The sequence below is a fragment of the Narcine bancroftii genome, chromosome 5 (assembly GCF_036971445.1).
Source record: "Narcine bancroftii isolate sNarBan1 chromosome 5, sNarBan1.hap1, whole genome shotgun sequence".
NCBI classification, from domain to species: Eukaryota; Metazoa; Chordata; class Chondrichthyes; order Torpediniformes; family Narcinidae; genus Narcine; species Narcine bancroftii.
The window spans coordinates 40,407,553-40,424,106 of NC_091473.1; the positions used below are offsets into that span (position 1 = coordinate 40,407,553).

At 42.8% G+C, this 16,554-nt stretch overlaps 1 protein-coding gene across 5 annotated transcripts in view; it reads left to right on the forward strand.

The window, feature by feature from the left end:
* Positions 1–16,554, forward strand: part of nek4 (NIMA-related kinase 4) — an 89,900-nt gene that overhangs the window by 25,774 nt on the left and 47,572 nt on the right. For all 5 annotated transcript variants that reach the window (XM_069937192.1, XM_069937193.1, XM_069937190.1 and 2 more), the window contains one exon: positions 14,434–14,551. In XM_069937192.1, the coding sequence (XP_069793293.1) occupies positions 14,434–14,551 (118 nt within the window). The remainder of the gene's footprint in view (positions 1–14,433; positions 14,552–16,554) is intronic.

The following is a 16,554-nucleotide window of genomic DNA, read 5'->3' on the forward strand; positions in this document are numbered from 1 at the left end:
TAACACTTGAAACTAACAGTGTTAGTTGGAGAAGGTGCATTCTCCCGATATCAGCAAGTGGTGTTTTTTTTATACCTCAGGACACGCACTTAGTAAATTATCATACCATTACATTGTCCAATGAATAAGCTGTTGCTACCCTTCTCTGTTAGTCTGCTGCACATCATCTTGTTATTGGCACACTTATCTTGAGCGTACAAGGTCACACCTGCATCCTGTTACTCCTTAGTACTGGGTGACTCCTTCTCCGGTCCCAACTCATGATGTTTTTACCTTACATCCCCCAACCTGGAATATCTGCCGATCAAGTGTCGCCCAATCTACATACCAAGGAAGTTCACTGCCATCATCTTGGTTGCAGTGTACATTCTGCCCCAGGCTTCCGCCAAGCTACCAATGGAGGGACTGAGCACTGTGATAAACAGCCATGAGACAGCATATCCTGATGCCTTTCTGATCATTGTGGGAGACCAATCAGGCCAACCTGCAGAAGTCTCTGACAAACTACCACCAACATGTCACTTGCGTGACCAGGGGAACCAAAACACTCAATCACTGCACACCACCATGAAGAATGCATACCGAGCCATACCATGACCACACTTCAGCAAGTCTGATCACTTGGCTATACTTCTACTCCCGGTGTACAAGCAGGGACAGAAGACCACAGCGCCAGTGGTGAAGACAGCGAAAGTATGGTTGAGGGAGGCAGAGGAGCATCTACAGGAGTGCTTTAAATCAGTAGATTGGAACATATTCAAGAAATCATCCATAGACTTTTTTTTTAAATTTATTTATTTGAAAGATCATTAGTAGTAATACAGAATACATTCCATAAAGACAATTTTATAAGTATATATATATTTTAAAAAAATAGAAAAATAAAAAAAAAATCCCCACCCACCCTCCCACCCCATCAGCCAGCTCTCTTAAGGAGAGCCAAAAATATATAAACAGAAAATAAGAATATATAATAAATCAAAATACATCTAAATGCATATATTCCAAATATGGTAACCACTTATTAACAAAAAAAGAATAATTATCATGCAGATTATATGTAATTTTTTCCATAACAATACAAGCTTTCAATTCCTTATGCCATCGCATTATATTAATCACTATGTTATCTTTCCATGTACTTGTTACACATTTTCGAGCTACAGACAATGCAATTTGAAATTTATCCAACCCTAATCCCTTTAAAGGAATCATATAACCCGTTTAAAAAAAAGATGGATCTAATGGTAACTTAATATCATATAGTTTTTCCAAAGTTAACCTAATTTCTTGCCAAAATGGTTTACATAAACACAAGACCAAACAGCATGTTTAAAAAAAGTACCAGTACATACACCACATCTAAAACAAGAGTCTGAATTACTAAAACCATATTTTTTCAATTTCTCTGGGGTTAAATACAACTGATGTAAAAAGTTATAATGAACCATTCCATACCGCACATTCATCAATTTAGTAACACTATCATGACACATATCTGCCCAATAGTCTTCAGGAAAAACAAAAGCTAAATCATTTTCCCATTTAAGCTTAGACTTCTCCCATTCCGGTTTATCCATATTGTCTTGTAATACTTGGTACATAACAGAAATATAACCCCTTTTTGGTATAGAAGAAATCAAAGACTCGAATTCCGTCAATACAGGTAAAATCATCTCTCTACCATACATTCTTTCACCAAAGCTCGAAGTTGATAATAGACAAACAAAGAATTTTCAGCAATTTCAAAACGCTCTTTCAATTGATTAAAAGAAAGAAACTGTCCTTCTACAAAACAATCCTGTAACGTCTTTATACCCTTAAACTCTTTAAATGATTATTAAACATTGAAAAAGGAATAAGCTGATTGTTATATAAGTGGAGTTAAAATTGACAATTTACCTTTTGATCCTAAAATCTTTTTTTTTTAGTCCATACCTTTAATAGATGTTTTAATACCGGCATATTATATTCCCTCAACAAATTGACATTCCATCGAAATATAAATTGATGCACCTCAACTTCAGAAATACAAGTGATCTCAACTTTAGCCCAACTCGGAGGTTGGTCCAAATCCATCAGTTTACTAATAAATTTCAACTGGGCTGCTTCATAATAATTTTGAAAATGGGGTCATTGAAGCCCACCTAATGCATACTTCCAAGTAAGTTTATATAGTGCTACCCGCAGTAATATACCTTTCCATAAAAATTCTCTCTTGGCTTTATTTAAATCCTGAAAAAATCCCTTTGAGAGAGAACACAGTATGATTGAAATAAATATTGAATTCATCTTAATACAATTAACTCGACCAATTAAAGTTAACGGAAGATCTTTCCACTTAATTAAATCTGCTTTCATCTTTTTTTAATAAAGGAACATAATTTGACTTGTATAAAGATTGATACTCAGTATTTAAAATTATTCCTAAATATTTAATTTATCTGACCATTTCAATTTTATAATGTTTTTATACTCTGAATAGTCTTCTTCTCCGACTAGCAAAATTTCACTCTTGTCCCAATTAACTTTATATTCAGATAATGTTCCATATTGTAATAAACATTCCCGCATATGTGGCAATAATTGTTCTGGGTTTGTTAAATATATCAAAAGATCATCTGCAAATAAATTAATCGTACTCTTCATCCATAACTCTCATCCCTCTTATCTGTTCATTCTGTCTTATTGTATGAGCTAACGGTTCAATAGCCAATGCAAACAGGGATGGTGACAATGGACAACCTTGTCGAGTTGAACGCATCAATTTAAACGAGGCTGAGACTTGACCATTTGTCACCACCCTAGCAATCGGGTTCATATATAAAGCCTTAACCCAACCAATAAAAAAGGGGCCAAATTTAAACTTCTCCAATACCTTAAATAAAAAATCCCATTCGACCCCATCAAAGGCTTTTTCCGCATCAAGTGCAACCACCATTGGATGGTTGGGCTGCTGTCGATATGCATTGACTAAGCTAATCAGTTGAAGAATATTATCTGATGCATTTCTATTTTTAATAAAACCTATTTGATCAGTATGTATCAATTTAGGTAAATACTTAGCAAGTCAGTTTGCTAACACTTTTGCTATAATTTTGTAATCATTATTCAATAAAGAAATAGGTCTATATGAAGACACTTTAAACAGGTCTCTATCTTTTTTCGGAATTACAGTAATTAAAGCACTAGAGCAAGATTCTGGTAACTCATGCTCTTCAGTCACTTGTTGTAATACCTCCTCAAACACAAAAGATAAATTTTCATAAAAGGTTTTATAAAATTCCACCGAAAATCCATCGTCGCCTGGTGACTTCCCATTTGGCATCTCCAACATAGCCGCCTTAATCTCAAATTCTGTAAACGGAGCTTCCAGATCAATAACATCCTCCTCTTCTAATGCTGGTAACACTAACTTAGATAAATAAGAATCAATAGAACCACTATACTGTTTCCCCTCAGAAGTATATAATCTTTTATAAAATGAATAAAACTGATCATTATAGGTAACTGTTGAATTCTTTTTTTACAGCATTAATAGTCCATGAAACCTGTTCCATCTTTAACTGCCATGCAAGTACCTTATGTGCCCTCTCATCCAACTCATAATAACGCTGCTTAGATCAATTAATTAAACGTTCAAATTGATAAGTCTGCAACATATTATAATGCAATTTCAAATTAGCCAAAGCCACTTTTTCTTATCTTCTGTCACTTCCTTCTGAAATTCCTTCTCCAATTCATCAATTTGCTTTTCTAATTCTAAACTTTCTGCCATATACTGCTTCTTAACTTTAGTAGTATAACTAATAATCTGTCCTCTTAAGTAAGCTTTTAATGCATCCCATAACACAAAACGACTTTCTACTGAATTAGCATTCTCAGTCAAGAACAAAGTAATCTGTTCTTTAACAAAGGTAACAAACTCTGGTTTTTTCAACAACATTGTATTAATTCTCCATCTATAAGATGAACGTACCACTTCTGAATTTATGGAAGAAAAAAATAATAAAGAATGATCTGATATAACCCTGCTTTTATATTCCGCTTGTAATACCCTTCCTTGTAAATGTGTTGATACTAAAAAAAATCTATTTTCGAAAATGAATCATGTCGAGATGAATAAAAAGAGAAATCCTTCTCTGAAGGATTGACCCTTCTCCAAATATCCATCAAATTTAAATCCTTCATCAAGACCCCAATTTGTGTTGCCATCTTTGATTTCTTTATACTTTTTGGGGATCTATCCAGCAAAGGGTCCAAGACATAATTAAAATCTCTCCCAACTAAAATATTTTCATTAGCTTAATTTAACAACAAAAAAGCATGCGAAATAACACACTCATCGTCCACTTTAGGTGCATAAACATAAAGCAAAGTCCAAGATTCAGCAAAAATTTTAAAATTCACCCTTAAAACCCTTCCAGCATTTCCTTCCATAGTTTGCAATTCAAAAGGCAAATTCTTATGAATTAAAATTGCTCACCTCTTGCCTGGGAATTAAATGAAGAAAAAAACACATGTCCAACCCAATCTCTCTTCAATTTCAAATGTTCTTTTTCAGTCAAATGTGTTTCTTGTAAAAAGGCAATATCAACTTTCATTTTCTTGATATAAGCCAAAACTCGCTTTTGCTTAATCGGATTATTTAACCCCTGAACATTAAAAGTTGCAAATTTCAAATTGGACATCCTTATAAACTAACAATATAATCACTTACTTCAAAATATCGCTCCCCTTATAGTAACTTAAGACCACTATCCCTCCCCTAAATATTTTTTTTAAAATGTTTTAAAAAATGTGATTATCCCCAAAAACAGCTACCCAAAAGTAGTAACGCCCTAAAAAACTGGGTGTGGTAAACCCCACTAGTGGCGGATGACTATCAAAGATTTCTATGCTATCCCCAGCCAGAAATACATTATTCACATCAACACAATCCAGTACTATAAATATATTCAACCCAATGACTCCATTCCCAATTATTGTTCCAGATCTTCAATGTCAATAAGACTTTGAGTTAAAACTTCTTACTTTCCATTTTTCCCGTTCTTCCCATTCCCATGCCCATTTCCATTTCCATTTGCCTTCTTTTTAGGCGACGATGGCGAAACTCTTCCATGTCCTCGCAAATCCGGTAATGAATTAGCAAAAATTAATGCATCATGGTCATTCTCAAAAAATTGAGATTGAAGATTGCCATAAAAGACTTTTAACACAGCAGGGTGTCGAAAAGCAAATTTGTAACCCTTCTGCCACAGTATTTCTTTAGCCGAATTAAATTCCCGTCATCACCTTATAATCTCCTGACTCAGATCTGCGTAAAAAATACTCTGTTATTTTGAATAATCATTGGAGATTGACTTTGTCGTGGCTTCTGTACCGCCAACCGTAATATAATTTCTCTGTCCTGGTAGTTCAGACAACGAACTAAGATCACCCATGGCAGTTGTCCTGGTAGCGGTTTCTTTCGTAACACTCTATGTGCCCTCTCCAATACTAAGCCTTCCGAAAAAACTCTTTGCCCAACACCTCGGGAATCAAATTCTTGAAAAATTTTATTGGATCAGACCCTTCAATATCTTCTGGGAGACCCATAATTTTCACATTATTTCTCAGACTTTGATTTTCCAATGAATCAATTTTTTTCAGTAAGTCTTTCCCCAATCCACAAAAGAATCTTCCACTTTCTCCATTTTTTCCTTATTACGTTCAAATTGATTTTTACATTAAAAAAAAGCTGTTTCAATTTTTTTTTAAATTCTTGCACTGTATCCACTGATTTAATACATTTACCAAAATGTTTGGCCTGGAAGTCAGCCTGAAGAAAACTGAGGTCCTCCATCAGCCAGCTCCCCACCATGATTACCAGCCCCCCCACATCTCCATCGGGCACACAAAACTCAAAACGGTCAACCAGTTTACCTATCTCGGCTGCACCATTTCATCAGATGCAAGGATCGACAATGAGATAGACAACAGACTCGCCAAGGCAAATAGCGCCTTTGGAAGACTACACAAAAGAGTCTGGAAAAACAACCAACTGAAAAACCTCACAAAGATAAGCGTATACAGAGCCGTTGTCATACCCACACTCCTGTTCGGCTCCGAATCATGGGTCCTCTACCGGCACCACCTACGGCTCCTAGAACGCTTCCACCAGCGTTGTCTCCGCTCCATCCTCAACATCCATTGGAGCGCTTACATCCCTAACGTTGAAGTACTCGAGATGGCAGAGGTCGACAGCATCGAGTCCACGCTGCTGAAGATCCAGCTGCGCTGGATGGGTCACGTCTCCAGAATGGAGGACCATCGCCTTCCCAAGATCATGTTATATGGCGAGCTCTCCACTGGCCACCGTGACAGAGGTGCACCAAAGAAAAGGTACAAGGACTGCCTAAAGAAATCTCTTGGTGCCTGCCACATTGACCACCGCCAGTGGGCTGATATCGCCTCAAACCGTGCATCTTGGCGCCTCACAGTTTGGCGGGCAGCAACCTCCTTTGAAGAAGACCGCAGAGCCTACCTCACTGACAAAAGGCAGAGGAGGAAAAACCCAACCCCAACCCACCAATTTTCCCCTGCAACCGCTGCAATCGTGTCTGCCTGTCCCGCATCGGACTTGTCAGCCACAAACGAGCCTGCAGCTGACGTGGACTTTTTACCCCCTCCATAAATCTTCGTCCGCGAAGCCAAGCCAAAGAAAAATTAAATATTTTAGTTGTCACATCTAGAAATCCTTGAGTCATTTGTTTAAACATATTGTCCATTTGGTAAGCAATTCCTTCCAGGACAGTGAAAACAAACTCCGATTCCAATTCCACATTTTGAGGCCTACCTTCTCTAAATTCCACCTCCAATTGTTCCTGTGAACTGCTCGTTAAAGGTAAGTCTTCCTCTTCTTCCAGCATTGACGGTCCCCTCCTGGTGCGGCTGCGGGTTTGTACACCCGGCGGCGGCATCCCGATCACATCGGGACGCTGTCACTCAGGCCCCCGCACAGCCCACACATGATCCAGTAACACGGACCCTTGAAGCACCGCGCAAGCCCGGTAAGGCCAGGGACTGCGCAGAGACAGCTTCTGACGCCATTCTGCACATCCCCGCCCCACCCGACGGCAGCCCGGGCTCAAGTGCTCTTCTCTCAGCCGGGTTGTCCATGCGTCCGACATCGCAGACGCGCGTATCTACCCCAGCCAAGCTCGTCATCATGCCGGCGCCATATTGTGGAGGCAAGATCGGCACCGGTGTAATACTCAGCCTGGCAGGAGTTCTCTGTGCCTTGGAGGTTCAAAACAATGAGTCCGTGGCTTCAGTTGAACAGGTAGGCCTCAATTCTTCAGCACTTTTAAAAGGTAATTTCTTCTGTAGTTGAGTTTTCGGTTTTTACCCACTAATGTTCCCAAAAGTAAAAATACAATTTTAATCACTTATATAAACTTTAAAGATGGGTGTTTTGAAAACTGGCTGAGGAAGGGTGAGATCGCACGTCTGCCCTCTACACCATCTTGCCACACCCCATCATCCATAGACTTGAATGAATATGCAACAGGTGTTACCAACTTCATCAAGACCTGCGTGGATGAGTGTGTGCCCACACACAAATACCGAGTGTTCCCCAACTAGAAGCCCTGGATGAATCCGAGAATTCACAACCGGCTGAGGCTGAGAACAAGGGCTTTTAAGGCCGGGGATCAGGATCTTTACCAGAAGTCCAGGCATGAACTGCAAAAAACCATCTCTGAAGCAAAGTGGCAATTCCGGAGGAAGCTAGAGACAGATTTATGCCAGCTATGGCAGGGAGTGCAGGCAATTACAGCCTACAAAGTGAGGGTGAATAATATAAATGGCTGTGATGCTTCACTACCCAATGAACTGAACATCTATGTCTGCTTTGAAAAGAAGAACAAAACAGGGCCTACTAGAATCCCTGAAAAGGCTAGAGGACCCTGTGATAGCTGTCCCTGAGGGTGAAGGTAGAACATCATTTAAGAGGGTGAACCCTTACAAGGTGGTAAGCCCTGATGGGGTACCTGAAAATCTGCACCAACCATCTAGCCAAAGTGTTCACAGACATTTCAACCTCTCATTGCAGCAGAGGCTCCCACCAGCTTCAAAAGGCCATCAGTCTTCCTGGTCCCCAAGAAGAAGAGTGTGAGCTGCCTCAATGACTACTGCCCTAACTTCTAGTGTGATGAAATGCTTTGAAAGGCTGGCCATGGCCAGAATTAACACATACCGAAGTAAAGATCTGGATCCACTGCAATTCGCCTATCGTTACAATCGCTCCACAGCAGATGCAGTATCGCTGGCTCTCCACTCAGCCCTGGATCTCCTCGAAAACAGCAATTCATATATACCACTGCTCTTCATCGACTACAGCTCGGCCTTCAGTACCATTATTCCCTCAGTGCTGGTCAAGAAGCTACAAACTCTAGGGCTCTGTACCCCACTCTGCAACTTGATCCTTGAGTTCCTAATTGGAAGACCACAGTCAGTACGAATTGGAAACAATGTCTCCTCCCCACAGGCACACCCAAAGGATATGTGCTTAGCCCACTTCTCTACCCATTATTCATCCATGACTGTGTGGCCAGACACAATTCCAATGCCCTATCTACAAGTTTGCCGATGACGCCACACTTGTCGGCAGAATCACCAATGGTAATGAGGAAGTATACAAGAGGGAGATAGATCAGCTCGTTGAATGGTGTAACAACATCAACCATAGCAATCTTGTGCTCAATGTCAGCAAAACCAAGAGATGACTGTGAATTGTAGCAGGAAGTCAGGGGAACACAACTTAGTCCTCACTGAGGGCTCAATAGTGGAGATGGTCAAGAACTTCAAATTCCTGGATGTCAACATCTCTGACGATCTATCCTGGAGCCTCCACGTTGATGCAATCACAAAGAAGGCTCGCCAGCGGCTATACATTGTGAGGTATTTGAGGAAGTTCAGTATGTCACAGAAGACTCGTAAATTTCTACAGGTGTACTGTGGAGAGCATTCTGGCTGGCTGCATCACTGCCTGGTATGGAGGCACCAACTCTCAGGACAAGAATAAACTCCAGAGGGTAGTTAACTCGGCCTGTGACATCACAGGCACCAGACTTCACTCCATCGAGGACATCTACATAAGGCAGTGTCTTCAAAAAGCAGCTTCTATCCTCATAGACCCCCCACCACCCAGGCCATGTCCTCTTCACTCTGCTACCATCGGAAAAAACATACAGGAGCCTAAAGACGAGCACGCAATGGCACAAGGACAGCTTCTTTCCCCACTACCATCAGATTCTTGAATAAATCAATGAACCAAAGACACTGCCTTACTTTTTGTGCCCTATTATTTTTACTTTTTTTATTGTATGTTGTAAGATGGTTATAATGTGAACGATTGCACTCTGAAGCTGCCACAAAACACTGAATTTTATGACTTGTTCATGAGATTAAATTCTAATTCTGACATACTTCAAGCAGTAATTGCATGCAAGGAATATGCAACTATATAACTAAATGTGACCTCTACTATAGATATATCATGGTGCCCTGAAACGAGGACTTGTAATGTCACGCTACAAAGTCATGGAGAAGAACGACATGTACATCAAAGCCTTGAAGTTGAGACTAGTTTATTGCACTGGTGGTCACGTTTCTATGGGTCCAGGCGCTGACATTAGGGCACTGTGTCATCAGAGTGTCGACCTGGGCTTAACCAGCATTCCCGCCACAGTTTACCATCTTCCCGCCATGCGGGAGGTCACCTGGGATGACAGCTGGTGTCTATGTTGCCCATTTTGTGGGCCGGTCCATGCGCAGGCTGCAAAATGACCCCCAGAACCACCAACCAGACAGTTGTCCATTGACTTGGGCAGTCTGGTGACCGGCTGGGTTACAGTCCAGATATACGGCTTCAGGCGGTCGATGGTAAAGGACTCCTCCTTACTGCCGATGTTGAGGACGAAAGTGGAGCTGTTGTCGCTGATGTCCCTGTAGGGCCCTTCATGGGGTCGTTGCAAGGGCAGCTGGTGTGCGCCTCTTTGCACGAACACATATTGGCAATTCTTTAAGTCCAGGGAGATGTTGTGTTTGAGGTGGCCATATGGTGGGGGTTGTTGTGGGACCAGGGAACCCAGTTTTCTCCACAAATTCTCAAGGTGGCCGCAGGGTCTTCTGGGCATTTGTCGGGAGCCAGGAACTTCCCTGGAATGATTAAGGGTGCACTGTAGACCATCTCCACTGCCGAGGTGTTGAAGTCTTCCTTCGGCGCGATGCAAATTCCTAGCAGGTCCCAAGGTAGTTCGTCCACCCAGTTGGGACCCTTCATCTGGGCCATCAAGGCTGTCTTCAGGTGCCTGTGGAACCGCTCCATCAACCCATTGGCCTGAGGGTGGTATGCTGTGGTGTGGTGAAGCTGTGTCCCCAGGAAGTTGGCCAGCGCTGCCCAGAGCCCAGAAGTACATTGTGTCCCTCTGTCTGGGGTTAGGTGCTCTGGGACCCTGAATCTTGACACCCATGTCTCGATGAGTGCCCTGGGGCAGGTTTCTGTGGTGGTATCAGCCAGCCACCTCGTGAAGCAATCAACCATGGTCAGGAGATGTAGCAGCCCCACTACATCAATATGTACGTGGCTAAACCTGCCCCGTGCTGGTTCAAAAGTCTGCACTTTTGAGGACTGGCAGCTTGTGCTGGTCTTTGCCAACTGGCTGATCTGCTTACAAAGGCGGTGCTAGACAAACCTGCTTGCCATCATCTTGACTGTGTCTCGTATTGCCAGGTACACCAGGTTGTGCATGGCGTCGAAAACCTGGCACCTCCATGTGGCCGAGACAATGGGATAAGGGCTGCCGGTGGAGACGTCGCACACTAGTGTCAGGTTACCTGAGCCAACAGGGACATCTTCCATCCTGAGACTAGGGATCTCATGGTCCTGCTGCTGCATTTGGCAAGGGCCGTGTAGTCAACCCCTGGTACAGGGCATGGACTGACTTGATGCAGGGCATGACAGCGTTGGCTACCACTTTGTTTTTCCCCACAATGTGCTATATGTCAGTGGTAAATTCGGACACGTAGGACAAGTGTCTCTGCTGTCAGGCCAACCACTGGTCCGATACCTAATGGAAGGCGAAGGTCAATGACTTGTGATTGGAAAAGACCTTAAATTGCCGACCTTCCAAAAAGTAACGGAAATGTCTTACTACCAGGTTCAGCACCAACAGTTCTCGGTTGAAAGCGCTGTATTTGAGCTCTGGGATGCAGAGGTGTCTGCTGAAAAATACCAGGGGTTGCCACTGGCCTTCAATGAACTGTTCCAGTATACCTCCTACCACTGTGCTGGAGGCATCGACTGTCAGAGCAGTAGGTGCCTCTGGTCTGGGGTGTACCAGGAGGGTGGTGTTGGCCACCCTGTCTGGCATTCTCAAACGCCCTCAAAGACCCATCATCCCAAGTAATGTCCTTTGCCTTGCCCGCCATTAGAACAAAGAGGGAGCACATGATGCGGACCGCTGCCGGTATGAATCTTTGGTAAATGTTTATCATGCCAGCGAATTCCTGTAACCCCTTTACCGTACGTGGCTTGGTGAAGTGCTGGACTGTGTTAACCTTTTCAGAGAGGGGTGTTTGTTTATTCTGTGCCCCAGGAAATCAATAATGTCCAGGCCAAATTGGCACTTCACTGGGTTAATTGTCAAATTGAATTCACTCATCTGAGTGCACAGTTGTCTCAGGTGGGCGACGTGCAACTAGTGTTGAGTATATCGTCCAAATAGATGAACGCAAATGGAAGGTTATCTGCCGCTGGAAATTTTGTGCCACATTTTTCAGACCAAAGGGCATGTGCAGGAATTTGAACAGGCTAAAGAGGGTTATAATTGCAGTCTTGGGGACATCCTAGGGGTGAATTTTGGATGAGGTCCTCCTTGGAAAACACCCGTGCCCCGTGCAGGTTGGTGGCAAAGTCTTGGATGTGGGGCACTGGGTATCTGTTGGGTGTGGTGGCCTCGTTGAGCCGGTGGTAGTCACCACATGGCATCATGTGGAAGGAGAGGCCCAGGAACTGTGAAGCTCTTCAATCCCTAGCTCCTCCATTTTTTTTAACTCCTCCTTCACTAGGCTGAGCTTTTCATAATGGAGCCGGCATGCCCTGATGTGGACCAGGGGACCCTTGGTCAGAATGTGGTGCCTTACCCTGTGCTTTGGCTTGGCCCCGGAGAACTTTGGTGCCACTATTGAGGGAAACTCCGCCAGGATGCGGGCGAACTCGTTATCTGAAAGCATTATAGAGTCAAGGGGTGGGGGGCAGGTAGTTTGGTTTCCCCCAGAGGTAAAGTTTGAAAAGTTCTGGTGTGCACCAAGCACCGTCCCTTGAGATCTACAAGCAGACAGTGAGCACGAAGGAAGTTGGCCCCCCAGATATAGTTGAACCACTGCCGAGAGGGTAAAAGTCTATGTAAACCGGCTATAGCTGAACAAAAGGGGGATGGTGTGGGTACCAAAAGTCTGGATGGATGAACTGTTAACTGCCCTAAGTATTGGGCCCTGCTTGCCATTGAGGGTGTCAAAGCCTGAAGAGGGTAGGATGCTTATCTCAGTGCAGTGACGACCAGGAAATGCCTGCCTGACAACGAGTCCCAACCATAGAGGAGGCTATCACAAGGGCCAATTGCCACAGCCATCAATGAGGGTTGGATAGGACATTTCCTGGAAACCCACAGGGTAGGTGGGCAACATTGTTGGACTTCCGAACCCCCATTGCTGATGATAGTAGCAGAATTGCCCTAGGGTATTAACTTGCCCCTCCGCTGGTCTTGGTCTCACAGTCAGCTGTTCATGGCTTGCTGATATGGTCTATGATGGGGCGTGTATTCTGCTTCTCTCTCCAGAGCATGTCAGCATGTCCACCCAGGCTGCAACCCTCTGGGGGGGTCGCTTAAGTACCTCATCCGTGAACAAGAGTCAGATATCCTCGGGCAGCTGCTCCAGAAAGATCTGCTCGAAGAGCAGGCAAGGCTTGTGGCCCTCAGTCAAAGTGAGCATCTTGCTCATTGGAGTGATGGGGCCCTGCCCCCCCACCAATCCGTCCATATGCAGCAATTGGGGGGCACACTCACACTGGAAGAGCCTGAAAGTGTAGGTTAACAGCTCTTTGGAGCCACATATTTTCCTTGCTCCGGAGGCTGCCATAGGAAGTCTATGATCCTTGCTGGTGTGACTTGATGAAGTGCGCTCATGACGTAAAAGTAGTGGGTGTCATCGGTGACAATGTGTCTAAGCTGGAACTGAGCCTCGGCCTGCTCAAACCACACGTGTGGCTGCCACACCCAAAAAAGTTGGGAGCCTGAGTGAGACTGCGAGGATGGTCGCTGGCTCCGCCTGGTTCATCATCTTCGGGTCCAACTGCCAGTTGGACCTATTAGGGTCACCAATGTAACGTTTACGCTACGTGGGCATGGAGAAGATCAACGCGTACACCAAAGCCTTGAAGTCAAGGCTGGTTTATTGTACTGGCTGTCGTGTTTATATGGGCCCCAGGAACTGATGTCATGGCACCATGTCATCGGAGCACCAGCCTGGGGTTGGCCGGCACTCCCGCCACAGTTCACTGTCTTCCTGCCATGCGGGAGGTCACCCCCCAGGTCTGATCGGTCACCACGTTCATCGGCCATTTTGTGGGCCTGTCCGTGTCTCCTTGCACGGGCCGCTACAGACAATGGATAAAAAGATCTGTCATTTCTGCATCGTCAAACCAAAATGTTTACAAATAACCTTGTATTAAATCTGGAATGTGCACTTTAATCACGTGAATTTTTTGATTATAAATTTAAATCTGTGGAGCACAGTGGCAAATGAAGGAAAAAAACTGTCTGTTCTAAACATTATGGAGGGCACCTAGTGTTAGTTTACTTGATGTTAAACCAGTGTGCAGCACCAATAACCAAAATCAATCAAATAATGAAGTCACCAAACAGTAAGATATCAGTCTGGAAATAATGATCATCTGGTACAGTATCAATTTCTGGTTATCAAAATATATTTGTGTACTGGAGGAAAACTGATCTCTAGGGTCAACCTGAGTTTTGAAGGAAAATTAGAACTAAGTACAATAGTCAGAAGAGCCAAGGAAAGGAAATGAAAAAGATTGGTCTGGATTATTTAAATAAAAGAATATTTGAGAAGGAGTGACCCTATTTTCGGAAATTCTCTTTGTTAAAATGATTCATAAGCATAATCATCAATAAACTTTAGGATGGTGGACATGAAAAACCTGGAAGCATTTAATAATCAATTGGATACAAACGAGAATATTTCAGTTCTTTCTGCATGGATAAACCTATTCAGGACAATGAGTCATTTTCATCAATAACTATCTTGCACTGTGATTGTTTCTAGTGCACAGTGTTGACATTTGATACTTTTCTATGTATCTTATAGGAAAGCCATAAAAACACGCAAGAAGACAACTGCTCCCATATTGACATCAAAGCAAGAATCAAAGTGTGAATCTAGAATCACTTTGCTCGACCTTGATCCTGTGCAGAAATCTGTAAAGGTCAGAATTCTATTCTTTGGTGCTGTTATGAGGATTTATGGCCTTTTTCAGTTAATTTAGACATTAGTTTGATTGTACTATGCATCAATATGTTGCAAAAATAAGGTTATTTTTCAATCACAAGCTACCAAGTGTTTCTTCCTATTGTTTCTTGGCCTGATTTCTATCTTGAAGGTATTTTGTAATATCACATTTCCATCTATTAATCTCTCCTATTTTCTTGTATACCAGATCTTTGTTAGTGCTACTCTATGCCAGATAGAAGAGGGGAAAGAAGAATAACTTAGCTTAACCAAAAGAAATTAAATTTAACAGAATGGGATTTGAGTCAGTGTCTTGAGGCATCTTCTATTAATGAATATACAAGTTTGTATAGCATGCTTGCAGTGAACTGGGATTCACCGGTAGTATGTTGTGCTGATGGCTGGCCCAACTTCTGGCTCCACCCCCATCTGCTCACATATAACCCTGGTTTCCTGCCTAAATCCTGAAGACTACTGTGAAACCCTACCCATGGTTATAAGCTAATAAAAGTGTTTTGTTATGAGCCCAGAGGATCCCAAAATCCAGCAGCAATAGATTTTCACCGACAAATGGTTAATTAAACAAAAATTGCTTTTATTTCTTTAAACATGAAAAAGGACCAAACATTAACTTATTACTTATTAACTTACCTCACTTAACCCCCTTCTCATTCTAAGCTCACGTGTATGTAATGTGTGTGTAAGTTCAGAAAAGTTCTTTGATTCACAGTCCAATCTCATTTCTCATTCCACCAAGTTTATTGGTTGCAAGCAATTCTTAAACTGTGCACAGAATTTAACATTTATGAAATTCACCAGGCTTTGGTGCTTGAAAGGTAAATGGTTACCGCTCAGGAAGGTTCTTATTGGTTTTCAGAGAGAGATTTGTTGTTCCTGAACACAAACTTGATTCCTTTTAATCTGCCACATCAGTGGCTTGCCAAAGAAACTTGCCCCATCAGGGTTTTCCAGATGATAATCTCTTTCTTTCAGGTCACCACAGAGTTCCTTTTGTTCCTTTTATTTCAAGTGAAACATTAAGCAGCCAGTCCTCTCCTCTTGCATGAACCACAAGGGCTTTGACCAAGCTGAACTAAGTACTCACAACCTGTCTTCCAAATGGGGTTTTTCCACAAGCTTGCCAGCTTGTCCTGTTCCAGTCCCAGCTGCTGCTGCTGCTGACTGTAGCACTGCAGAACTGATCTTTCTCTCTCTCTCTCTCTCTCTCTCTTTCTCTCTCTCTCTCTCACACACACACACAAAAAAAGCCTGTTTTTCTTTCTCTCCATTTGCAAAAAACCACATGACCCTCTTAGAACAGCAAACTGCAATCTAGACAGCCTGCGGCTCCGAACTACTCCTACGATCTCTTTCATCTGTTGCTTTTCAAAACAACAATCCATTAGTGAACTCTCTTGGGCACTCCTCAAAGTTTCTGCAAAGGTCCCCAGAAGCCGCCCTGCAGAGCTCCAGTATTTTAAATGAGATCTGTTTTGAAGTATTTGTATGTGACCTGCACTAAAAAACCTGCCCCACTTTATCCCCCAAAACATATCTATATACAATACAAACACAACATAATCTGTCACAGTTTGTTCTCCCTTGAGTCGTGAGTGCTTTTATTTGTGCTACAATTTTATTAGCTTATTTCCTAATGATGAAAGTGCAACTCAAGACCCTCTGATAGACCCTCTGTCACCCGATGCGGCTGAGGAGTTCACATACTGGCTAGACTGCTTCCAGGCCTAACTGAATGTGACCAGAGATGTTTTCCACTCTGATGAACTCAGGAAATCCGCATTCATTTCAAGGGTAGGAACAAAAGGGTATGCAGTCATCAGGGACAGCACTACATATGACTTTGCCATCGAGGTGTTGAAGGCTAGATACCTAAAGTCGCAAAACGAGGTCTTAATGGGGCACCAACTCACTCTATGTCACCAAAAGACAGGAGACACCATCGATTACTACCTGCTGGAT